Source organism: Zingiber officinale, chromosome 7A (assembly GCF_018446385.1).
Source record: "Zingiber officinale cultivar Zhangliang chromosome 7A, Zo_v1.1, whole genome shotgun sequence".
NCBI classification, from domain to species: domain Eukaryota; kingdom Viridiplantae; phylum Streptophyta; class Magnoliopsida; order Zingiberales; family Zingiberaceae; genus Zingiber; species Zingiber officinale.
This window is the reverse complement of record NC_055998.1, coordinates 137,039,449-137,066,617: the sequence shown is the minus strand read 5'-3', so window position 1 is coordinate 137,066,617 and position 27,169 is coordinate 137,039,449. Positions and strand designations below refer to the sequence as shown.

The window sequence follows — 27,169 nt, the reverse complement described above, 5'->3', positions numbered from 1 at the left end:
TTCAGGAATAAACATATAAATTCATAGCCCACTATTTTTATTTTTTGTGAGTCCATCACTTTATTATTTGTTATTTACATTTTTTTTGAGATTTTTTCCCTATATATATCATTTTTCTTAACACTTATGGTAAAAGAGAGAGCATGTTAGACAATTGATTCAATCAATGATCTTTGAATCTAATCTATGCATAGTGGAAACACATGAGATGAGTTCTCAACTTAATATTCCTTCTAGTGACACAAATATATTGAATGAGTTTGGATGCGCTATGGTAAGACAACTCTAAGTTGCTAAGAAGTTTTGCTTCCGGATCTTCCTCTTCTTGCTAAGCATCCAATTAATATTAACTTATCAAGACTTTCATTTGCTAAATATCAAATTAGCCTTGATCTATCAGAACATGATTTAACTTAAATTTTTGTTCAAACATCAAAACTCATGCACTAATCATAGGAACACAACAAGGGTTCATATTTGATTTTTGGATATTTTGAGTCCACGTACTAGTTTTGTCAACTACTATATGAGTATAAATTGAAAGGAAAAAAAAAAGACATTAAGAAATACGGTAGGTTATGTGATGAAGACGGAGACTACATAGACCACTTGGCCAGCCCAAGACTCGATCAACAATAAGTCCATTTCAATTCTCATGATGAATCCAAGTCAAACTAAGATTGACTCGGCCAAGCTCGGGTCAGCTAACTCTAATTGACTTCAAGTCGAGTCAATCTAGGTCACATCCGAATTAAGTCCAAGCCACTCCTGAACTTGGACGCGGTGCGGCAATTAACGACGATTACAAAAGCATCAGTTACAGAGAGAGGTCACGTCCTTTGGTGAAAAGGAAAGAGGTACGACCTTTAGAGAGGACTGATCCTCTGGACGACTATTTTTTACGGTTCAAAGGATGATCCCTAAATATGTATTGGTGGAATACATAACATCCACTTATAAAATAAGTAGGGATCATTTATCCTCATCAATACATGTTTAGGGATCATCCCCTGGACCGCTTTTAACATCCACTTATAAAATAAGTAGGGATCATTCATCCCCATCAATACATGTTTAGGGATCATCCCCTGGACCGTAAAAAACGGTCCAGAGGATTGGGCTCCCTTTAGAACGGTCACCTTTCCACTCCCTATATAAAGTCTTTCCACTTACTATCGTTGGAGATCCTTGCCCAAGTTCTTATGTTCCTCAGTACATCCACAGTCAATCCAATAGAAGTCGATCTTATAGAAGCCTACTCGACAGAAATCGATCTGACAAAAGTCGAAAAGCTGATATGACAGAAACCGACCCGATAGAAACATTGATATATGACTCCACGAGCTTCAAATCACATGAACTCTAGCAGTGAACATACCATGAGTCAAGCATAGATCTTGAAACTCTTTGGGGTATCATAAAATCCTAAAACCCTAAACCATGAAATGCATCAAACTTGTCACTATCCTTTGAAGGATGGCTTGTTCATAGACTGAGTTTGCTATAAAGTCACTCATAGACATTCTAAACTTCTGTGGAAGACTGGATTCACATCATGTGGAGGCTTTTACAAATTTCAAATACAATACCCATTACAGCATTGTATGCAACAGCAATTGATAGCTTCTAGCATATAGCAAGTCATCAATAAGAGTAGTCCAACATATTATACAAGAGCAAGTAGGCAGCCATAGGCAACAAAATTCACTATAGATAGACTTCCATGCCGATGAACTTTGAGGACTGGCATAGCGGGCAGAAGTTGAACTTGATCTCGCACTCCTTGCACAAGCAAAGATGCCGACAAGGCAATAAAAGCATGCAAGCCTTCTTGACTCCGCAAATCTTACAAGCAGTCTCCTTCAAGTTCCTGTTTTGTTTTAACATGAGCTGCAAATTGACATCACTATTGCAGCAAGAGGCTGTGTCATCAACTTCACTGTCACCACAACCTTCTTCATTGTCCCTGTTCTGAGCATTAAGTTGCACGAGATTACACTTCAGCGAGTTAATCAAGTTCTCGTTGTACTTTGCACGTTGCTGCCAAGCACCTACTTCTACTGACAATTGTTTCATCTGTTCTTCAAGATCCATGTTCTTCTTGTTCATGTTCTCCAGCTCTGAATCTTTCTCACTCATCTTTTTGAGGATCTTATCCTCGACCAACGCAAGAGCTTGAAACTGTTTCGCTTGAACCTTCTCTAATATTGATTGTCTTAGACGCTCACCCTAGAAATATGGGAGTAAATCATGTTAGTGCACGATAGTACAAACACTGGATACACAGCATGGTACACAAAAATATACCTTGAAAGGATATGCATAATCATTAAGGTATACACTTCAACCTGACTAACAACCTACAGTGATGAACCTGAACACCTAAACAACAGATATCATTCCAGAAAACCAGCTCCAAAAGAGAAAGAATTACTTCTTATCATGGTGGCAATGTAGTTTGCAACATCAACTCTCTGCTCGGCAGGAATAAGCAGGAGAGTAGGGTGTTCGACATAACAACCTGTCCTACTCAAATGTTGTTGACGCACAAGCAAGTTTACCAGAAAACAGCAAGCAATGATGGTTCATTTCAAAAGGGAATAGCTTTTAAAAACAAATCAACGACAAACATGCAAAAACAATTAGACACTACAAGCGTATATCTCTGGTGACAATGAATTCATCCATTCCGTTCAAAGTGGCACACACCATTGCCAAGATTTAAAAAAAAGCATGAATGCTGATGAGAAGAAAATATGTCAATCAGTGCATAGGCTAAACTCAAGCTCTTATCAGTTTGTAGACATTTTATACTTATTTATATAATTAGTGAACTAAACACATTGCTCTGTTATCATATGAGAGAACACAGATGTAGAACATCGATAAAAGATGAATCTCTCACAAGAAGCACATTGCTTTGGTGATGTTTAAATGGCAATCAGTAAAAAAAACAAGCAATTGTTCAGAACACAACTGATCTAGGCAACAACAACCAAATCATTCACAAACTTGGTGTGCTACAAAAGGGCAGTCATATCCTTTTTGCACTTGAGTTGAAAGAATAGGATGCAAAAGATGAAGCCATATTGAATGCATCACGTTAACTTCACACCCTAACTTCATAATTGGAGACAATGGAGCAACAATAAGCATAAAATAAGAAACAGAATTTAACCTATAGCAAACTTAGCGATGCTACAGCGAACAGTCAATACCTCAATCTTCATAAAGCGGTCCATTTCAGCCTCCATTCCCTGCAACTCGCGATCGATTTCCTCATCGACAACCCGGAGGAGCAGCTGCGGCGACTCCCCAGACGAGACCGCCACTCTCCGGTCGTCCAGTGACAGTCCCAGCCCTGTGGACACTGGTCCCGTCTGCAGGAAATCGATGGACGTTATCTGCGAGTCATCTAGCGAATCCTGCTCCTTAAGCCGCTTCGTCCTCGGTTCCCATCCGTCCTCCGCCACCGTAGGGCCAGGTGCAAGGCCCATAACGTTAACGACTGCGATTAATCAAAAATTAATGAGAGAAGCAAACGGGAAGGAAACCCTAAAAAGAGCGCAAGGTAGCAGATTACCGGAAGGGCGAGGAGGGTCAGGGAAGCTTGCAGCATTGGGCAAGGAGATCGGGGGCGAGATTTGGCCATCAATCGGCACAAAGTTTCTGCTTTTGCCGTAGAAGTGGTTTGGGAATTGCGGAATTTCGGGTCACGTCAACTGAAAGAGAGGAGAGAAGAAACACAAAATTGAGGAGACGAGATGAGTTGAAAACCTGAAGAGAATGGATTGCTGCGGCTTCTGCTGCTGCTGCCGCCGCCGGTGGTGGTGTTCGAAGTTGCGCTGCTGCAGGAAGAATGCCATGGCTAGGAGAAGGAGGGAGAGAGAGAAGGGAAAGCGGCAAAAGAAAGATATTTTGGGCCAGAAAACGACAAAGTTTATTAAAAATATTAAAACAGCATCTTTGTTTAATTAGAATTCATAGCAATTTTATTGAAACGGTCACATATTCTTATTAATTTTAACGAAAACTAATACATATTATAATTTTAACAAAAGTTATTACATTTATATAATAATTTTAAATAAGATCGTTATATGTTATAGTGATTTTGAATAAAAATAATATAGTAGTATAGAAGAAAATTTAATTTATAATTGTTATCGGAACACAATAAATTATGATACCTATCTAAATTTATCGTCCCCCAAATTATAATTTGAATTTGAGACGGATGATTGCCCAGAGATCTCCCGCTCCACGTCAAGCTACATAGTCACTTGACCACTGTCGATAGTCATCAGTCATCTGTCCCAATCTAAATTATAATATGGAGATAGTAAATTTAGAGAAAAATCATAATCAATTATGATAAAATTATTATCACGATCCGACCATAATTATAAATGGTCTATTCCTTAACCTATTTTTTATATATATACCAGAGGACCTGCCCCCAATTTAATTAAGCTGGAATAAATTTTAATAAGTATAACTAATTTTATTTTATATTATAACAGTATCAAATCTACAAGCTAAAACAAATATATTTTAAGATAAAAAAATGCGCAAATATTTTTAATCCACATCTTTTTAAAATAATTAAAAATATTTTCTATTTACAATTTTAGTCTTCGTAGAAATACTCTGCTAACCACATGCAAATCAAAATTGATAGCCAAGTTTTGAAGGCTCTTACAGAATCTCGCCTGGGGTTTTGGTGTGATAGTAAGAGATGAGCAAATTTTCGAAAGTTCAAATATCACCCAAAGCACATTATATCATGCAAATTTAAAAAAAAAATGTGACATTAGATCACCTGTAATTATTTCCGATTTATCTTGATGATTAATAACTCATCTACGCTATTGATAAAAAACTTCTATAGGAAGAATTAAATACCTAGATTACTAAAAAAAAAATACATCACTGCAAATCATTTCAAAATTGGCAACAACTGCAATCAATGTTGTACCATCTTCGAAATCTGTCGTATAGATTAGCAGCAAGTAAAGCATGTCTAAAGATTTTATAATCATGCTCAGGCATGAAGTTGAACGTGCTTAAAGACCATTGTTCATTTATAAATCAGCCAATTATGAAGTATCAACAGAATCTTTAAAAGCAACCAGCTTTCATGTTAGGCGACTGAATTAACCGAAGCGGAGTGCAGATACACATTTTTGCCAATCTAAACAACTCCAGATCTTTAAGGCCACAACAAGTTGCCGTTCCAAACAAGGAGTGAACACAAACCCAGATTTTAAGAACATGGGCAAGTTGAGTAAATAAAGTAGACGGTTGAGTAGAGATTATCATGACTATCAATTGCCTTACTGCCCAACTTCAATTGCCATTATCAACGTCAGAAATCTTTGTTGCATCCGCATCAATCCTTTCCTGGTCATGTGCCCCGAGAACCTCATCCATTAACTCATCTTCGGCAGCTATATCCTCCACATCCTCTTCGTCGTCATTGCCTCCGGCGATCCTCCGTGTCTTTGGACCATGCTCCAGTTGATGTGTTTCCAGCTCCTTGTCCATTGTCTCCTGTAGATTCACCAGGCTGTCAGCTCTCCTGTTATTCCTAGCATTCTGCCACCTTTCAAGTTGTTTCTCCACGTTTGATAGAAATTGCTCCTCGATCTGCTTTTGGTAGTCTGAAAGCTCAGCCCTTCTTGCAGTCTTCCATTTAATAAAAGCCTAAAAAAGATGCAAGAGATTTTAGCTTTCATCATAAAGCAGTTTTTGTGTCAAAGAATGTACCAAGTTGATCTTTAAGAGCAGTTGTTACAAAGCTTGCCGTAAAAACGTGGCTATCAATCAATCTACGAATTTGATGTACAGAAGCATCGCACCAACAAATTTGGCTGGTCCACCAACCATTTAAATACAAGCACAATGATGGTTATTCATTTAACACCACCAAAATGTATGGAAAAAGTCGTAGAACAGCATATCAAATTAACAGTGCATGCAATTCGTCATGGCAGCTCATCAGAATTTTGTTAACCACCAGTATTAGTTGTCACAATATATGTTGCAGTTTCTTGAATAACCTATGCAGCAAGGGTTACAAATTTAATGAAATTTCTTCTCTGAGACAAGATTTTAACTCTGCTTGTCATGGTAATGGCTGGTCTCAGATCCGGATAAAGGAGGAGGATTACGTTAAGTTGTCCGCTAACGTTAGAACTATGACAAATATTCAATGAATAAATTCATTAAACTATTGTACTAATATTATATTGTTCCCCGGAAGGAACGTGTTGCAGAATCCGACTGTAACATCTTGACAAGGACCGCTACATCTTCAGAATTCAGGTGTAGTGCTAAATATGCAAGAGTTCACGTTATAAGGTCCGATTATAACATAAAAACAAGGATCACTACATCTCCATGAGAACTTGAGTGTAGTATTAAATAGGCAAGAGTTCTCACATCATAAGTTGGATAAAAATAAATATGATAGGAACACTAATAATCTAAGATTTGGAACATGAAACACAGGAACCCTCACTGGAGGTAGTAAATACGATGATTAAGAGAAGAATTAGTATTTTGTGTGTACAAGAGACAAAATAAGTAAGTGAGAAAGCAAAGATGATAAAGAACTTGGATTTTAAGTTATGGTACACTAGAAAGAGTAAAGCAAGAAATAGAGTAGATATTATTATAGATAGTTCGTTAAAGGATGAAGTTGTAGAAGTAGTTAGAAAACTATAAGCATAATTTGAGTATATGCACTACAAGTAGGATTAGATGAAGCAACCAAATCAATATTTTAGAACAACTTAGATAAAATATTGTAAAATATTCCACCAAATGAAATGATTTTAACAGGAGGTGATCTCAATGGACATGTCGGAGTGAAGAATGAGAAATATGAGAGGGTACATGGGAATTATGGGTTTCAAACAAGAAATGAGGTAGGGAACATTATTAGATTTTGCAATAGCATATGACCTTATATTAGCTAATACGTTTTTTAATAAAAGATAACACTTAGTCACGCTCAAAAAATGGAAATAACAAATCGCAAATTGACTTTCTTATAGTTAAGAAGAATGATAGAAAGATTTGTAAAGATTGCAAAGTCATTCTTGAAAAAAACTTAACTACACAACATAAATTAATAGTGTTGGATATACATCTCAAACATAATATCAATAGAAAGAAAATATATACGATTCTTAGAATTAAGTGGTGAAAGTTAAAGGATAGGAAGCAAAATATATTTAAGAAGAAGGTAAAAGTACAAGCATTAGATAAAATATACGATAACTCTAATACAACTTAAATAAGATGGTATCAAAGTTAAAAATAGTAGTTAAGAGTGTACTCAGTGAGTTAAAAGGACATACACCACTAAGTAAAAAAATCTTGGTGGTGGAATGAGAAAGTACAAGCGAAAGTGAAATAAAAACAAATAACTTATAAGGAATTATATATTTATAAGAACGAGAAAAATTTAAAAAAATATGCAATATTCAAGAAAGAAGCTAAGAAAAAGTAGTGAGCGAAACAAAGAATGCAACTTTTGAACGATTATATCATAAATTAGATACAAAAGAAGGAGAAAAAGATATTTATAGAATAGCTAAAGTGATTTATCCAAATAAAATATATTAAAGATTAATGTAATAGAGTATTAGTAAACGATGGAGAAATAAAAGAATGATGGAAAAAGTGTTTTTATCAACTTTTTAATGAAAGTTAGGTAATTTAAGTAGGTCAAATGAGCATAGAAATTTAAATTTTTATCGTAAAATTCAAATTTCAAAAGTAGAACAAACTTTAAATGGGATACACGATAAAAAATCTGTTGGACTAGATGATATTCCGATAAAGGTATGGAAGTGTCTAGAGAAACAAGATATTAAATGGCTTACAAAATTATTTAACATAATATTGAAAACGAAAAAAATGTCTAATCAATGGAGGAAACTATAGGAGTAATCAACAAGGGAGACCAAAGTGACAAGAAATTGTGCAAACTATAGGTGTATTCAACTAATGAGTCATACCATGAAACTTTAGGAAAAAAAATTAAAGAAAAAGACCACAATGACTGAAAATCAATTTAGGTTCATGGTTTGAAAGTCGATAATAGAAACTTTACATCTTTTTAGACAATTAATTGAAAAATACCGGAAGCAAAAATACGATCTAACACATGGTATTTATTGACTTAAAAAAAACTTATGATAGAATTTCAAGAGAAATTATATAGAGAATTATAGAAAAACGAGGTATTAGCGTAACATATATTGAATTAATTAAGGATATGTACGAAAATGTAACAACCAAAGTAAAGACTTCAGGTGGAATAACTGAAGCATTTCCAATAAAAATAGGGTTACATCAAGGATTTGTTATAAGTCCCTATCTTTTTACACTAATTATGGGCAAACTCACTGTGTACATTCAAGACATAGTACCATGGTGCATGTTATTTGCAAATAATATTATTTTGGTAGATAAAGCAAGTGAATGAGTAAATGTTAAATTAGAATCTTGACGAGAAATACTAGAAGGGAAAGGTTTTAGATTTAGTAGATTAAAGACAGAATATATAGAATTTAAGTTTAGCAATATTAGAAGTAATGAAACAATTATTAAGTAGAAGAGAATGAGTTGTCCAGAACTGAGAGCTTTAAATATTTAGGATCATTTTTGTAAAACGATGGAGGGATTGAGAGATATCTTACATAGAATACAAGCAGGATAGTTGAAATGGAGGAAAGCATCGGGTGTTTTATGTGACCGTAAAATACCTCTAAAATTTAAAAGAAAGTTCTATAAAACCGCAGTTAGATCTGCTATGTTATATGGAAATAGACTAATGACTAGATCACATGAATAAAGATGAGAGTTACAAAGATAAGGATGTTAAGATAGATGTGTGGACATACGAAAATGGACAAAATAAGAAATGAGAACATTAGAGAAAAAGTCGGAGTTGCATCTAGTAAGGGAAAACTCCGAGAGACACGTTTAAAATTGTAACGGCGTATACTTAGACGACAAATAAATGCTCCAGTCAAGCGATGTGAAACTATGACAAACACGTATATCAAATGAAGAAGAGGAAAACCAAAAAAAAATTTGGTTAACAACAATAAAACAAGATAAAATTTAATTAAGTATAGATGATAATATAGTAGGACATAGAGCTCAATGGAGTAAAAGGATTCATATAACCGACCCCAACTAGTGGGATAAGGCTTGGTTGTTATTGTTGTTGTTGTTGTTTGTCTTCTCTGAGATAAGATTTTCAGGCTACCGGTACAATATGAATCTTAATGCAGAATGTAACACATGCCAACTTAAGAGAAAGCTAGGGGAAATAGTGAGAGTTGGATTAATCATGCCTGTTCTCTTTGCTGTTCAACTGCTGCAGGATCATCAAGAAGAGGTTTGGCTGGCAGATAGTATATAGGAGGTTCTGCCTTGGTTCTGATAGAAAAATGGAAAATAGTTAACAAATTAAAACAGGTTTGAGAATCTCAATAATGCATTAGTAGAGAAGCTTCCTGTCGCATCAAATGCAAAAACTATGCATACAAACAGAAACTTATCTGTCTGAAATAAATTGTCTATATGGACACTTGGGCCAGAAATAAAAATAACCTACAAAAATGAAGTGTTTGATTAAAACAATAAGTTAGCTGGAAGAAAAAAGTGAATCAACTTGCTGACATGTAAAGTTTAAGTTTTTCAGAAGCAAAGCGTCCTACAGAGAAGAGGCAATAATCAAGAAATTCATTTAGATCTGATGAAGCAAAGACAACGGTAGGATATTTCCAAATAAAAGTTGGTAAACATCTGAACCTTAAAAAGTTGGAAAGCTTCTTATGATGTTCAGACCAGGAGAGAAACATCAACTCCCACTTCTTCTCTTGTGCCTTAGCAGCAACACGAGCTCGAAGAGTCTATCATACCCACGACATAGGCAAAAAGTTAGTTACTTCCAAATGCATTCCAGGTTACACAGCATGTTAAAACATGATATACCAGATCACGTTTCCGTTTCTCAGCAATTTGCTCTCGCTCTTGTTGCCTTAATTTTTCACTTTCTTCTCGAGCCTTTTCTTCTGCCTGCTTGAGTTATAACTACTTAAAATGCATGGCAATCACTGTATAGATAAATGAAAGTGATTCGAATTTACACGAGGTACCATAAAGAAAGGATAATAGTAAAAGATTCACAAGAAAAAAACTTTATGTCAATACGAAAAGATTTGCTACAAGGGAAAGAAACCAGGGAGGAAGAAAGGTAATGAAAAGATTTCCCTGGCTGCACTATATATTTCACGTTGAATCCCTAAGAACTTGTATTGTTTAATATATAACAATAATTGCTTATAAACAGGTATGCAAGTAAAATTTCAGAATGGGCCAGAACTCCACCAAAATCTTACAATAAAAAAAAAGGACAGCCCGGTGCACGGAGCTCCCGTTATGCGGGGTCCCGGGAAAGGATCCATTGTACGTAGTCTTACCCTACTTTTTTTTGCAAAAGACTGTTTTCAGGATTCGAACCCGTGACCTTTTGGTCATAAAGCAACAACTTTACCGTTGCGCCAAGGCTCCCCTTCTCACCAAAATCTTACAATCTTAGGTTATAATAATATATGAACGCAATTTCTTAACTACATGAATGGAGCAATCATATTTTACTTTAAAAAAAAAAAATAATTAATCAAGCTGAAAAATGTCAAGCTTGGGATGACCGGTCCGGCCCCACGAAAGTTTCCCACCAGCCACTAGGATAAATCGGGAAACACTTGCGGGAGTGGCCCAAAAGCCCAACAACCCTTAATTGCAAGTCCTATTTGAAGAAAAAATCCCTATAAATACGCCGTAATTGGGAATCAAACTGTGGGTGTCTGGGAGCCTACTAAGCCCCCTTGAATAAATTGCAAAGAGTTACTTAAGACTACATTAGAAAATGGATCAGTTGAATTACATAAAACTAAGAGTTAAATGAACAAAATCAGTTGAAAATTGACCGAGTTGGGTTTGGAGTACAAACTAAATATCACTGATCCAAACTTGAATTTTATTGAACTCACATGAATGAAAAGGAATTTTTGTGGCTTGCTACAATATCACCTTGAATTTCTGAGCCTTGCAGCAGCTTGAGCCACCACAAGCTTCAAAATATACCTCATTAAACATACTTCTTGGTCATCTCTCTCACTCATTGCCATTTAGGTTATTGTTAATCGAAAGAGGGCTCAGTAAAAATCCACCAATGTTGATCCCAAGCCCGAATGAAAAAAGATGAGGATTGCGCGTCAAGTTGCCAGCCCATGTGGACTTTCACTAAAATATTCAATGAATAAATTCATCAACTATTATGCTAATATTCTGTTGTTCTCTGGAATGTGCGCATTGCAAAATCCAACTGTAGCATCATGGCAAAACCACTACATCTCCATAAAAACTTGAGTGTAGTATTAATTATGCAAAAGTTCTCACACCATAAGTTAAATAGTATAACTAATTGTCTAAGATTTGAAACATGGAATCTAAAAACGCTTACAGGTAAAGTCACAGAGGTAGTAGTACGATGATTATGAGAATAATTAATATTCTATGTATATAAGAGACAAAATGAGTAGGATAGAATGCAAAAATGATAAAGAATTCATGTTTTAAGTTTGATACACAGGGAGAAAAATAAAAATTGGAATAAGTATTTTGTAGATAGTTCGCTAAAAGATGAAATAATAGTAGTTAGAAAGGAGAATAGCAGTATAACTCTCAAAATAGTAATGGTGAAAGAAATTATTAATATAATTAACATATATACACCTCAAATAGGATTACATGAAAATACGAAATCTAGGTTTTGGGACGACTAGGTATTGCAAAACATACCGTCAACTAAAATGATTTCAATAGGAGGTTTTAAATGTGGATATCGGAGTGAAAAATGAGAAATATGATGGGCTATGTGTTTAGAAAAAGAAACAAAGAAGGAAACAATATATTGGATTTTGCAATAACATATAATATTATACTAGCAAATATGTTTTTTAAGAAAAGAGAAGAACACGGCCACGTTCAAAAATAGGAACAATAAGTCGCAAGTAGATTTTTTTATGGTTAAAAAGAAGGAAAAAAAGATTTGTAAAGATTGTAACGTCAACCTTAGAGAAACTTAACGATTCAACCTAAATTAATAATATTGGATATACGCATCAAGCATAGTATCAATAGAAGGCAAATGTGTGCAACACCTAAAATTAATAGCAAAAGTTGAAATATAAAAAACAAAGCATATTTAATGAGAGTAGGAGAACAAGTATTAGGAGAAATACACGGTTGTTTGACCCCGTGATTGTTTTGATGTGATCAACCAAGTTAAGTTAGGTCCTGTTTGGTTTTGATCCTGTGTCTAAGTGTGCATGAGCTTAGGAGCACAAGAAGTCGAGCGAAAGACGCAGTTGGCGAGAAGGACGGCACGGGAAGGGAGTCGACGGGCTCGGTGCGTCCGAGGGACGAAAGAACTACGGAAGAGAATATCGGTGGACGAGAAGAACGTACACGACGTTCAAGAGACGAGGAGCCGAAGCGGAAACCTGCACGAGGAGAAGGCCGGAAATTGGATTCGAATGAGCCCTATTTTGATTGACCGCAATCACCCAAGCGAACGGAGCAGCGGAAGATCCAAAGGAAAGTTGGAGTTATTTATACGCTGTAGCATTGAGGACGCCCTCCACATTAAGGGCGCCCTCCATAGCGTTGAGGGCGTCCTCAAACCAATCAAAGTGACCGTTTCACATTTAGATAAAACTTTATCCAAATGCCACGACGAAAGCGTCCTCAAGCCAAAGATAGAGTTTCCAGACCCTATAAAAAGAACCCTGGAGCTAGGGAATTAATCATCAACTCTTGTACTAACTTCCTACCAACTACTTAAGTTTTTATTATGTAAAAGACTTCTCCATCTTCAAAGAAGGAGATTCTGACTGAACTTTTCAACCGCCTTGGATTAACAACCACTTAGGTTGTAACCAAGTCAATCCCTTAGTCTCTTCTTTAATTCTGTTCTTTTATTTTTATTTATTATTGTTGCACCTTAAGAGTTGAAAGAACGAGGGTATTTTTTTGTTTCAAGCAATTCACCCCTCCCCTCTTGCCGGCCCGCTGCACCAACAAATGGTATCAGAACCCAACCGCCGACTAAAGCATTAAGATCAAGACGATGGCCGGTGCAAGCATTCACCCTCCAAAATTCGACGAAGACTTCGGACAATGGAAAAGTCGGATGGAGGTATTTTTCAAAACAGATTTTGAAATTTTGTTAATAATGAAATACAACTTTGTAGTTCCAAAAGATAAAGAAGAATATCAATGGACGAAAAAAGAACAAGTCGATTTCGTGACGAATGGTAAAGCAGAGTTCCATCTGCTCAGCGTCATTCCGCCCCAGGAGGTCAACCGAATCAACAATTACGTCTCCGCCAAAGATCTCTGGGAGAAGTTCCTGGTGCTCCACGAAGGTACTTCAGAAGCGAAATTATCAAGTCGGGACATCCTCCGAACTCAGCTAACAAATCTCCGAACTCCAAGCACGACTCGAGGAGTCGATAACTCAACTAAACAATCTCGGAGAATCAGTAACAAATCGAGATTCGATCCAGTCTGCGCTCAACCCCTTTCCGAGAACTTCAGAATGGGTGTCCTTAGTAGATGTATACTACATCTCTAAGGATTTTGAGGTAAGTACACTAGAAAATCTATTTTCTACTTTCAAACTTCACGAATCTCGAATCACAAATTCAAAAAACATAGAAAAGATAAACCTCAACATTGCCCTAAAGACAAGAGCGAAAGATCAAGAGTCTGAGACATCCATCGATGAAGACGAAACGACTCTATTAATAAAAAGGTTCAATAAATTTCTTAAGTCTAATAAGTTTAAATCGCAGTTAAGAAGGCATCAGCGAAACAAAAAGACCGTCCGTTGCTACAACTACAACGAAGAAGGGCATATCAAAGACGATTGCCCAAAATTGAAGAGCAAAGATAAGGAAAAGAACAAGAAACCAGCTCGGACCAAACATAACCTCAAAATCACGTGGGATGATTCATCATCCTCCGAATCTAAAGTCGAAGCATACGCCAGACTAGCCCTAACGGCAATCCATCAAGAAGAAGATGAGACCAAATGAGTATAGATGAAGGGGAAGGATCATCGGAAGAAAACAGCAATGAAGAGAGAGCATTAGCACTTACGGTAAGTGAGATACATACTCTTTCACCTGAGCACTCTTTTAAGTTCATTAAAGTACTTTCAAAAGATTTAGTAAAAATAGAAAAAGAGAATGCTGAGTTAAACAAAATGTTAGATAACTTGAAATCAGAAAATGAAAAATTAAAATTGCAAATTGAAAATTTGAAAACAGATACATGTTGTCAAAAACCAAACAATTTTCAAAAGTCAAAACTTAAGATTTATGAAAAAATAAACTGATACATTAGAAAACATCAAGGACAACTTAGAAGAATACCTAAAGGATATGTACCCCCCCCCCCCCAGATATCTAACTAACTCAGTAGGAAGGAACCTTTATTGGATTCCAAAATCATATCTAGATTATACCTTCTGTTAATCAAGGCTTTCAGAAGAAATTAAATGTTTAAATTCCTTAAAAGGCTTTGTCTAGAAGTGGTTGATAATCCAATAACCAAGAAGGTCTGGTGTCTCGCCACAGCCTGGAAGTCGATTATCGAATTAAATGTTTAATTGACAAACTGATAAGCAATTAAGATAATACTTTTAAATTCTTGTCAACTATTTAAACATTTCAAATTCTTTTTGGGAATTTCTAACTTGGAAATTGTTTCAAATTTTGTTTAACTTGAAAATTTTTATTCGGAATTTTTAAAAAAATTTACATTGATTTTTTTTATGTGATCAAAGGAGGAGAAATAGATACAAGTTTAGGGGAAGAAAATTATTATAACTTCGAAAAAAAAATTAGCTTAGAAAATTTTTAATTTAAATGTTGCAATTCCTTTTATTGCAATTTTTATTCTTAAATTATTAGTATGGTAATTTCCTTAAATTATTACTTGTCTGTTATTACCCTAACTTGAACTTAAGTTGATGCACATCAAAAAAGGGGAGACTGTTGGACCCCGTGGTTGTTTTGCTATGATCAACGAAGTTACGTTAGGTCCTGTTTAGTTTTGATCCCTGTATCTAAGTGTGCATGAGCTTAGGAGTACAGGAAGTCAAGCGGAAGACGCAACTGGCGAGAATGACGGCACGGGAAGGGAGCCGACGGACACGACGTTCGAGGGACGAGAAGCCGGAGCGGAAGTCTGCTCGAGGAGAAGATCAGAAATTGGGTTCGAGTGAACCCTATTTCGATTGGCCGCAATCACCCAAGCGAAAGGAGCAACGGAAGATCCAAAGGAAAACTGGAGCTATTTATACGTTGTAGCATTGAGGGCGCCCTCCACATTGAGGGTGCCCTCCATAGCGTTGAGGGTGCCCTCAAACCAGTCAAAATGACTGTTTCGCATTTGGATAAAACTTTATCTAAATGCCACGATGAAGGCACCCTCCATGCTTATGGGAGGCGCCCTCAAGTCGAAGATAAAGTTTCCAGACCCTATAAAAAAGGCCCTGGAGCTAGGGAATTAATCATCAACTCTTGTACTAACTTCCTATCAACTACTTAAGCTTTTATTATGTAAAAAGCTTCTCCGCCTTCAAAGAAGAAGATTCTGACTGAGCTTTTCAACCGTCTTGAATTAACAACCACCTAGGTTGTAATCAAGTCAATCCTTGAGTCTCTTCTTTAATTCTGTTCTTTTATTTTTATTTATTATTGTTGCACCTTAAGAGTTGAAAGAACGAGAAGGGTATTTTTTTGTTTCAGGCAATTCACCCCTCCCCTCTTGTCGACCCGCTGGTGACTCGAATACGACATAGGATAAGATGACATTAAAGTTGAAAATAATAATCAAGAATGTACTAAGTGAGTCAACGGGTCATGCATCGTCAAGTAAAGAAGGTTGGTGGTGGACTGAGAAAGTATAGAAGAAAGTGAAGAAAAAACAAACAACAAGGTATTATAGCTTGTTAGAATGAGAAATTTTTTAAAAATATATAGTGGCTATGAAAGAGAAAATGAAGCAAAAAATAAAACCTATGAACACTTGTATAGAAAATTGAATACAAAAAATAGAAAAGTGATATTTACAAAAATAACTAAAGCGACAGAAAGGAAGATAAGAGATGTTATACAAATAAGATGTATTAAAAATGAATGAATAGGGTACTATTGAATGATAAGAAAATAAAAGGGTGATGGAAGAGATATTTTCATCAACTTTTAATTTAGATTTAGGTGAACAAATTAACTTAGATAATTTAAGTAGGTTAAATGAGTATACAAATTTAAATTTTTATTATAAAATTTAAATTTCAAAAGGAGAATAAGTTTTAAATGGGATACAAAATAGAAAAGTAATCAGACTTGATAATATTCCGATAGAGGTATGGAAGGGTCTAAGAAAGCAATGTATTGAATGGCTTATAAAATAGTTCAACTTGATATTAAAAACGAAAAAAATATCAAATCAATGGAGGGTAAGTACCACGGTTCAAAATTTCGTTCCGTGACGGGCGGAACGGACGAAACTTACTGTTCCGCCCGTGCACCAAAACCGACACCAAGCCAGCACCGATTTCGTCGCGTCCCCATGTGCATCAAGAAGAATCGCACAAGCGCAACAGCATGGGTAGCGTCGCCAGACGCTTCCGGCGCCACCGGAAGCGTCGCGAGACGTCTGAAGCGTCGCAAGCGCCGAAGGTGTCGCAATGCAACGTTTCTAGAGGCGCTTTCGACACCATCGGAAACGTCGTCGGACGCCTCCGATGCCGTCGGAAGCGTCGTCGGACGCCTCCGGTACCGCCGGAGGTGTCGCCGGACGCCTCCGGTACTGCCGGAGGTGTCGCCGGACGCCTCCGGCGCAATCGGAGGCATCCGCGGGTCGCGAGCTTATCGTGAGCGCGAGTGCGTCTCGAGTGTGGGACATGGCGTTATTGTGCAAAACCCTAATTAAATCAAATAATTCCCACTTAACTGTGATATTTTAAAGAGATTTTCATAAACCATAATTAAATTATCCTAATACAATATAAAAAATATATTTAAAAGTTTTAAAAAATTAATAAATTTTATTAAATAATATTCTGAAATTATTTTTACTGTTTTAAATTTTATTTAAAAATTCTAAAAATATATAAAATTTTATAAAAATTATAATAAATCAAATTTATATTCTTATATATTTTTTAATTATTTTGTATTTTTTTTACTATTTTAATGTTTAATTAATATTCTAATTATTTTTACTATTTTAAATATATATTATTTAAAATATTAATTAAATAAATAAATAGTTAATTTATATGATTATTATATATAAAATAATATTCTGTATTAATTTATATAATTATAATTATTTAATCTGAACACTGGAGAACTATATAGGTTATTTAAGCAAAATATTACAAGAACCCTTCAATTTGATTCACGTCATTCTTTTTAGTATTAGTAATGTAACATATTATGATATTATAATGTATCAATTTTAATTTGAATTTTGATAGATCAATTTTTTTTAAAGAAAATCATATTTAATTATTTTTTCTAACAATATTAAGTTGTTTAATAATGAAAATTTATATAAAATTAATATATAACTTATCTTTAAATTATACACTAAATATATTTATCTAATAATTACTATATATATAAATAAAAAATACCGAAACATTATCGACACTGCACGATCCGATACCGAAATCGTATCGTTCCGATCTAGGACCGAAACATCTGCACGGGTCGAGATTTTAAATCTTAGTAAGTACTTTAGTTCCCTTATATCTTAACAAAGGAGACGAATAAAATTATGTAAACTATAGGAGTACTAAACTAATGAGTCATACTATGAAACTTTAAACAGAGTAATAATAAAAAGACTAAAGAAGGAAAACACTGTGACCGAAAATTAATTTTAATTTATACTTGTAAGACTAACAATATTACATCTTATCAAGCAACTAATTGAAAAATATTAAGAATTAAGACTTACACATGGTATTCGTCAACCTAGAAAAAACTTATGATACGAGTCCTAAGAGAAATTATATAAAGAATTCTAGAAAATAAAGGTGTTAACATAGTGTATATTGAATTAATAAAATATATGCATGAGAATGTAATGACAAGAGTGAAAACTTTAGACGGATCATCTGAAACATTTCGCATAAAAATAGTCAATAATCATGGACGAACTCACTCCAAGATATTGTACCGGCATGCTTATTGTTTGCAGATGATATTATTTTGATAGATGAGACATATTAAGGAGTAAATGCTAAACTCGAAGCATAGCGGAAAACGTAATAAGTGAAAGGTTTTAGGCTTAGTAGTGTAAAGACAAAATATATGAAATTTAAATTTAATAATATTAGATGCAATAAGATAATTGTTAAGATAATAAATGACGAGGTGACCGAGGGCTTTAAGTATTTAAAAACTTTTTTGCAAAAAGATAGAGGGATTGAGAGATATATCTTATATAGAATACAAACAAGATGATTAAAAAGAGGAGAACATCGAATGTTCTTTGTGATTATAAAATACTTCTAAGGAAAAAAGGAAAATTTTACAAAACAAAGATTATACCTGCTATGTTATATGGAGCTGAGTGTTGAGTTATAATTCGAATACATGTGTAGAAGATGATAGTTGTAGAAATAAGGATGTTAAAGTGAATGTGCAACATACAAGGATGGACAAAATAAAAAATGAAAATATTAAAGAGAAAGTCGAGATTGTACTTATTGAGGAAAAACTATGGGAGACACGTTTAAAATGATACGAACATGTACATAGACAGCCAATAGATGCTCCAGTTAGGTTATTTATGCTCTAGTTAAGCGATGTGAAATTATTACAAATGTGCACATCAAACGAGGACGAGAAAGATTAAAAAAAGACTTGGTTAGCAATAATAAAATAAGATAAAATTTATTTAAATATAAATGATAATAGCTCAATAGTATAAAAGGATCCATATAACCAATCTCACTTAGTGGGATAAGGCTTAATGATGTTGTTGTTGATACAGAGCTTAGTAATCTCTTTTTATCCAGGATAGCATAAAAATTTATTTTTGTTCAAACATCTAATTTAGATGTAATTAAGGGTCTAAGTCAACCGAATAACATGGATAATTGAATAATAATATGATTATAAACAATATTAATATTATAAAAATAACAAATTATTTACTATGCATATAATTTAGTATCAATAATTTGGTTGTCATTCAAATTAGACATAAGATATTTGAACTTCTATGTAATCCCAAAGATGTAATAGCTTTATTTTTTCATTTTAATTTTCCTATTGGTTCTAATTTCGTTGATCCTAAAAGAATGGGGGTGTGTGGGGGGAGGTAGTCACTAGACTCTTTCACTTTCGTTCGTTTCCTTATTTAGAAAAAAAGGACAGCACAATGCACGAAACTTCCGTCAATGAGGAATCCCAGAGAAGGGTGCATGGTACAATATTAGTTTGTGCAACAATGTACGAAACTCCCGTCAATGAGGAATCCCAGAGAAGGGTGTATGGTACAATATTAGTTTGTGCAATAGAAGATATGCATAATCAGTAAACAAACAAAACATAATATAAGTAAATCAAGACAGTATTTAATATGGTTCGACAAATCACCCTCTGAAGTTTCCACTAACTTTCTCCTTCTTGCCAACTAAAGGCGAATGAACCTCTTACACTATTTCTTCTTACAAAAGAATAGCAATTTGATGTCAGGAAGAAAGGGAATCTTAAAACACAGGAAGTGATTGTAGAGAGCTTGGAATGAAAAATCTAAAAACTTTTTATCTCCTTGGTCCACCCCTAAGGTATTGTATTTTTAGACTTCTATTTTCACTATTGTTTTGTTTGTTCACATCCTGATTAATCGACTGTGCTTATCCATCAGTCAACTAGTGAACAATATAGTTGCAAATCCAAACGTTACAACTTGATCTTATTAGATCAATGGCTCCTCACAAATCCTTGTTATGACATCAAATGATTGATTTATACAATCCACTGCCTTAGCTACAATTGACTAATCAATGGACTGCAGTTCTGTTTGCTTCTAAGTCAACTAATCAATGTATTAGTCAAATGCCTAGTCAACTAGCACTCGAACAATACCTAAACAGAAGCATTCTATTCATTTCTATTTGGTGTCGAGTCAACTGATGAAGGCATTAGTCAAATGGTTAATGTATCAGTTGACTATTTAATTGACTAGCATACAATAAAAACATTTTGTTTATTTGTTCAACCATGAGTCAACCGGGCAGTCAACCTTTGCACCGATAGATAATTCCTTTCACTCCAGTCACTCGTATAATTCCTGTTACTCCAGCCACTTTTAAGGTCAAGTCCACTTCTAAGTCTATTCCCACTTGTTCCCATGTTACAAGTGCACTTGACTCTCCTCACAAGAACTTATCATCGTGCCTTTTGCCCACCATGCCTTCGTGACTTCCTTGCTTAGCTTCACGACCTTCTAGGACTTCACACCGCAAAACAATTAGCAAAGTTACAAACAATTTAGTAATGGAAATAAACATAAACACAAGAAAGGCACATACCAATCGCTATCACGTGGGGTTTATGAGCTCCTAAGAATCCTACTTCACGGCCTATGATCTGTCAGTTACTCCAGAAAGCCATTTTCCTTTCTCCTTCTCGATCAACTACCGAAGGTGAAGAAACCTCTTACAAAACTGATTACAAAACGAAGGCTTAGGAAAGAACTTTATTTCGTTGACCATCATTCCTCCACCTAGCTACCATCAGTTGACTACTTAGACAATTGACACATTCTATTTGTTGACTCCATTTGTTCGTTGGCTCTTCAACCTAAGTCCACTGCCTAACCAACTCAACCATCAATCAACTGGAACAAACCACAATGGACCACACCACAAACCTCAAACAAAAATATTACGTTTGCTCACTCCTTGGCCTGAGTCTACTATCTAATCAACTTAACCATCAACTAACTAAACCAAACCACAAACCTCGAACATGCATTGGTGTTTTAAAATTATCAAATCAATTGAAAGTTTCCATCAGTTGACTCCACCAATCGACTAGATTCAAGTTTCAATTGACTAGATTCCTAACTATGATCTTCTTAATAATCGAATCTCGCCTATATTGAGTTCTACCTCCAACTCTCACAACTCACCATGAGTTTTTATCATCACAGATTGATTTCACCTTAAGATGGTTTCCCATCAAGATTGTTGTCGCTTAGATGCATCCAAGTCATCGGCTCCTCCACGTGCCATCCTTCACACTTCACCTACATAGTTTGCCTTCTCTAGCTATCGTCCTCAATGCTCCTTATCATGCAGTCACTTGGTTGCCTCATACAACCATCTTCAATTTTTTCAAACCTCAAGCCAGTGAGTTGTCAATTTGACAATGTTAAGTCATGCTCCAAAACTACTCCAAATTTCATGAGTGTTCCTCCAAGTCTCTGTAAGGCAAGGACTAACTTGGACCTTTGCCCAAATATCAAAATCCAAGGTTGCACTGAGTCATTTGAGGCACAATAACACCAACATTTTTTATATGCATTGGGAAAATTTTATTTTTTATTAAGCTAAAAGGTCATATTGCATAGATGTTTTGCCTAGTTTGTTATGCATACTATTCACTTAGTATAAACATACTTTAAAACCTAAAATTATTTGTTTATGCTTGTTTATAAAACACAAAGTGTGTAAACACGTTAAAATTTACTTAAAACCTCAATATCTGGAGCTCAATAAGGGCTTGAGCTCGAGAATATTTTAGATGATTGCGTATGTTCAAACCTAGCTCATTCGCCTATGAGAAACATGTCCTAAGAATAGGAAAGTCAAATAAGTTAAGTGAATCCAAGGTTAAACAAAATTGGAAGGATAAATACTAATTTCACAAAAAAGAAAAGGCAAACACTTGAGAAGTATAGGTTCATACTGTATTAAATTTTCTTTAATGATAATTAATAGTTAAAATTTTAACATAAAATGCAAAATAGCATCTAAATTAAATAAATAATCCAAACCAACACGACGACAACCAAAGCACTTCAAATATTAACTCTTGTGAACACTTATCACTAAGATTTTACAATGCACATGTAGGCACTATGTAGTGAACTCACTGCATAAGTGCATATGGGCATTAGTGGAGGCATGTGATTAGTATTAAAATATTAAAAAATTATATATTTAAGTATTAAAGTATTTATCACTTACAAGGCTTATCTACAAATTATAAGCTAGGAAATAGGGTTGGTAGTCATATGTGGTCGCTAAGTGGTCCCTTTCAAGATCATCCAACACAACCTATTGTGTGGCTAAAGTGGGAGGCTTTATAAAACCATGCTGATCGCATGTAGAGTAAATGCAGTAAAACTTTATCAATTATATTAAAATAGAAAAACAACTATAGATTAACATATGGTACACCTTCAATCGCTTTCATAAAGAAGCTTGGTTATAACATGTTAGCATGGCAAGTAAATATTCTATACTGATAAAAAAAACAGCCCAGTGCACGGAGCTCCCGCCACGCGGGATCCCGGGGGAAGAATCTATTGTACGCAGTTTTACCCTGCTTTTTGCAAAAGGTTATTTCCAAGATTTGAAACGGTGACCTTTTTTGTCACAAAGCAACAATTTTACCATTGCGCCAAGGCTCCCCTTCTAAACTTTCTATACTGATGATGATGAAAATTTGTTCCTAACAAGAAGACCTATAGCTACTATGAATCTTCAAGGTTGTCATTAGCATGGATAATACTTCTTTAGTAGCCAAAGTATACTGATTTTTCCACTTAAAAGATTTCTTCCATAATCTATAGAACTGTGCACACAAACCTTATCAACACAGATCACAAAAGAAAACAGATTGAATAAGCAAAGGTTGAAGCTAAGGTTACAAACCCTTTTCAATAAATCTGATCTACGCATATATGCTTCTGTTGATGATAATTTCTCATCCTCTTCACGAAATTTCTGCATTGACAATATACAAAGTTTAATATATGATTTTGTGATCAGATTAGGAATCAACAGTGATAATCAAATTTGATAGTAACAGCACTATTTATGTTGTATAGTTAATCTAGCTTATAAATATATGCATAATTTAAGTTTTTTATCATGCATCTTGATCAGTGAATGTATAGCTAATTTGAGTAGGGTTAGATAATTACACTCCTTAGATTAGAAAAGTTGGTATGTCAGAAACCACATTCCAACTACTGACATGCATGCCAACCTCCTTTTGAGAGGGCTCAGGTTGCATAATCTAGCCTGATGCAATACACAAGGAAGAAACTCTAGACAGTCAGAGATTTCTGTCAATATAGCACTCATCAAGCAAACAACCACTTTATCCTCCACTTTTTGCAGAACTGCTGGCTGCTGCTTAAAGGAATTTTGTTTCTTGAACTTTTCTGCCAGCTGCAACTTGAATGCCCACTTAACTTTGCTGAAAACTTTTCTCTCCCAAGAAGACGTCTGCATTTCCACAATCCTGTCATGAGATAATGCTTCCTCTTACTCCAAAAACAAGCAACTGAAGTTCTTCAATCACAGAATTCGTCAGATTCAGACAACAGCTGTTTCAGTGGCAACCACTTAGTCAACCCTCATCGATGGTGATGGTTGTGATCCCATCCACAAAGACTTGATCCACTTCAACGCTGAAGGTTAAGATATTCTCTTGGCACACATTCAAACTAAAAATAATGCACATGAGCTAGACTATGGTAACTTGGATTCTCCACAATGCTTCTACATTATTTTCATGTCAGGTATGCACCTACATCTCTTGTTTTGTCAGTACTGCATTATGACCTTGAAAAAACTCCCTAAACATCACCTCCTTCCAGGATCTCTTCTGTTCATTCTTCCCACCCCTACATCAGCCAGATTTTTACTGCATTGCAAGCCTAGCATGGAACATGTTGGCTCCATCATAACCAAGCAATCTTCCACAGCAAACCTCCACAAAAACAGGACTACTGCAGAACTTGATTCTCTTTGCTTTCTTACAAAACACAGCATATTGCACAAAATGGAAATATCTTTCTACATTTTCTGCACTCCTTTAGGAGCTTTTTTGGCTTCATTAACTTGTATTCATGCCTCCTCACCTTATTATAACCTTTTAGTGTTCCTATGTAACAATGAAGTATTGTTCTTGAGTTCAACCACTTGGTCAACTCACTAACTCTTACTTCATGCGATATGCATGTGAGCTTGCACACTTCCTCACTTTGTTATAACCTTTTAGTGTTATGTAACAATGAAGTATTGAGCTCAAGTTCAACCACTTGGTAAACTCACTAACTGCTACTTCATGTGATATACATATGAGCTTGCACACATTTTTATTTAAGAAAAATAGTTTAAAGAACATATATTATGCAGCATACAGATATGGTGAATAATAAGGTCACTCATCCATTTGGATACTTAATTGTAATTGAAAAAACCCATTGATAAAGGCATCATCTTCTCTTTTTTATATTTTTATTTTCATAAATAAGCACAATGCAAAAGATGAAGAAACCATAAATTAAAGTGTATCTAACTAAAAGAGTTACCTCCAGCGTCCCTAATAGTTGACCCAGCATCCTTTTATTCCTCTTTATCAAGCTAGCATCCTGAATTAATTTGGGCTCTCTTGGTGTTGGCTCAGGTAATGCCATATCAATATCCTAGCATATTTACCGAACACAATTAGAAACAGATGAAATAATGAAACGTTAGGTTGAAAAAGCTCACCATCCTCCGCATCCTAGAACCACCATCCCTTCTAAACCCACCAACATTGCTCTGTGGATAAGACATATTCTGATCATTCCTATCCATGTTGGCAGCAATACCACCCCTGGAAAGAGGATCTTCTGTGTTGCCACCCTCTGCTGCGCCTGCATCTTCTTTGATCTCTCCATCCTCCAACTCCATGCAAACCCAAAAAAAAATCAAGTTTTGCAACAAAACACTGAAAATGAACAGAGTATATGTAAATTGATCAGAAAGATGATTACTTTCACGATGGCAGAAGACAGGCGTCTCTTTTGCGGTGGCTGGTCCTCCGCATCAACCGCCTGAAACCCATACCACAAATATCAAGACGGAGAAACAACCAAAATGAAACCAGATATCTGGATGTGCAATGGTTAGGTTATCATACAGGTCGAACGACACCACGGTTGCGGGGTCCTGCTGCGCTTCCTTGAGCCAGGCCACCACGGCGGATGCCTCTTGGATCTCGGAGCCGCTCCGTGATCTGGCAGCGAAAAGGAGTTAGGGTTTAGCGGAAAAAAAACGAAGTGACGGGGTGTCGTTAAGAAGGATCGATAGGAGAGAGAGGGGAGAAGGGCTCCTACGCACCTCCCTCTGTCGTCGATGGAGTTCTTGAATCTCCTTACGGAGCTCGTCCGCCGTCTTCTCAGCGGCGCTGCTAGCCATTTTGGTTCCAGCTTCGATGGTCGCGGCTCCCTTCGATGGCTTGGCTATATATATTGTCGCTCCACGCTATTGCCCTACCGGTATCAGGTTAATTAAAAAAATTATTATTATGTTAATTATTTTATATGATTTTTTATACTTTCAAATAATTTTAAGCATATAATGTTCTCATTTTTAAAAAAAACAATATCAAAATATCACCTAATCCCATGTTATAATATCTCTCTTGTTTTTTTTAGTCTCATTTTTTTTTCCACCTTCTACTTTATCGTCGGCGTCGGGGACCATTTCTCTGGTTCGACATTAACTTAATCTATATTGTAGATCGAAACGGAGTCTACAAGTGGTCAACGGGAGCGCCACATCCTCAACTTTCTATCCCATCGACTTTCAGACATGATTAGTACAAATTGAACTATCAATTGTTCACTAAACCCATTAAAAGTTAACTTCTCATTTTAGTTGATTTTCATATTCCTCCTTGAAATTTATTTTAGTTTTGTTCATTTCCATCTTACTCTTTTAAAATTATTTTAATTGATATCAGATATTCAGTTTATACCGATTAATTTTGAGGATGATCGATCCGGTCTATAAAAATTTTCCATCGATCATCCAAATAAATTAAAAAGTGCTCACAGTGAATAATACATCAGTCTAATGTTCTTAAATCAATCGTCCAATTAAAAAAAATAAATTGATATGTTGATAGTTAAAGTACAATAATCAAAGATCAATGCATAGATTCCAAGCGTGGCATCCTGACTTGTTTCATCAAGTATAATAATTTTGGAAAAATTACTCCGAGTTGTAATAGATTTACCCTAAATTGCTATACAACATCTAGATTGTGCAAAGTCAGTTATAAATAGACTCTTTAGAGAGATAAACTCTCTCTTCTCTTGGGAAAGGGGCGACGGAAGAGGATTATAGGACAATTGTTTGGAGGGCAGATGGCGAGGGTTGAAGGGAGTATTGTTCGAGAAGTAGTGAGGATTGGAGAAAGCATTATGTTCGAGAAGTTACTTGACATAAGAGATTATTTAGTCATTTGGGGTTCAACAAAAATGCATCTAACGTAAAATATTACCGAATTGTGAATTCACTAAAGATTCCAAGTATAAAACACATTGACATGAGTACAACTTGGTGAGAGACAGTTGTACAAAAAGAAGCTCACATATGCACAAAATGGTTGTAAATCTCTTTATGAACCTATATTCATTGATCGTGTTAATGCTCTAGGATTACATAAATTTTGAAGTAATGGTATTGATTGTTGAAGAACAATTGGGAGATCAGTTATCCCATACTTTATGTATGTTTGCTTATTTATTATCAACACCTCAATAAAGTTTAATAATTTATCTTACAAATCATATACATAAATCTATGTTAAGTACATGAACGAAAATATGTTAAACAAATTTGAAATTGATAATCAAGTTATCTAATTTTTATAATCTAATTAATATTGGAGATGATTGACCTGGTCCTATAAAAATTTTCCACTGGTCACTAGGACAAATCCGAGAAGCACAAGCAATGGGGGTG

The 27,169-nt window shown here is 35.2% G+C and overlaps 2 protein-coding genes across 2 annotated transcripts; both read right to left on the bottom strand.

The window, feature by feature from the left end:
- Positions 1 to 1,518: 1,518 nt before the first annotated feature.
- LOC122002758 (BOI-related E3 ubiquitin-protein ligase 1-like) lies at positions 1,519 to 3,907 on the bottom strand. Its single transcript, XM_042558062.1, has 4 exons — positions 3,778 to 3,907; positions 3,584 to 3,669; positions 3,219 to 3,508; positions 1,519 to 2,229 (listed from the first exon to the last, which is right to left on the bottom strand). Exons 1-4 carry the CDS (start codon positions 3,864 to 3,866, stop codon positions 1,708 to 1,710), a joined length of 987 nt encoding a protein of 328 aa, XP_042413996.1. The 5' UTR covers positions 3,867 to 3,907; the 3' UTR covers positions 1,519 to 1,707.
- Positions 3,908 to 5,120: 1,213 nt separating this feature from the next.
- On the bottom strand, positions 5,121 to 25,677 carry LOC122002757 (pinin-like). The gene is made up of 10 exons (XM_042558061.1): positions 25,538 to 25,677; positions 25,338 to 25,433; positions 25,192 to 25,251; positions 24,926 to 25,102; positions 24,745 to 24,858; positions 23,075 to 23,146; positions 10,021 to 10,104; positions 9,838 to 9,938; positions 9,378 to 9,462; positions 5,121 to 5,706 (listed from the first exon to the last, which is right to left on the bottom strand). The coding sequence occupies exons 1-10, from the start codon at positions 25,613 to 25,615 to the stop codon at positions 5,350 to 5,352; spliced, it is 1,224 nt and encodes a 407-aa protein (XP_042413995.1). The 5' UTR covers positions 25,616 to 25,677; the 3' UTR covers positions 5,121 to 5,349.
- Between the last annotated feature and the right edge of the window lie 1,492 nt (positions 25,678 to 27,169).

Bases quoted from the DNA above. Each gene is read 5' to 3' on its own strand.
- LOC122002757 (XM_042558061.1), bottom strand. From the start codon at position 25,615: ATGGCTAGCAGCGCCGCTGAGAAGACGGCGGACGAGCTCCGTAAGGAG. The intron at 24,859-24,925 runs GTGAGCTTTTTC...TAAATATGCTAG, and splicing joins GTTCTAGGATGCGGAGGATG to GATATTGATATGGCATTACC. The intron at 23,147-24,744 runs GTAACTCTTTTA...TTGTCAATGCAG, and splicing joins AACTATTAGGGACGCTGGAG to AAATTTCGTGAAGAGGATGA.
- LOC122002758 (XM_042558062.1), bottom strand. From the start codon at position 3,866: ATGGCATTCTTCCTGCAGCAGCGCAACTTCGAACACCACCACCGGCGG. The intron at 3,670-3,777 runs GTTTTCAACTCA...CGGCAAAAGCAG, and splicing joins CAGCAATCCATTCTCTTCAG to AAACTTTGTGCCGATTGATG. The intron at 3,509-3,583 runs GTAATCTGCTAC...GATTAATCGCAG, and splicing joins TGACCCTCCTCGCCCTTCCG to TCGTTAACGTTATGGGCCTT.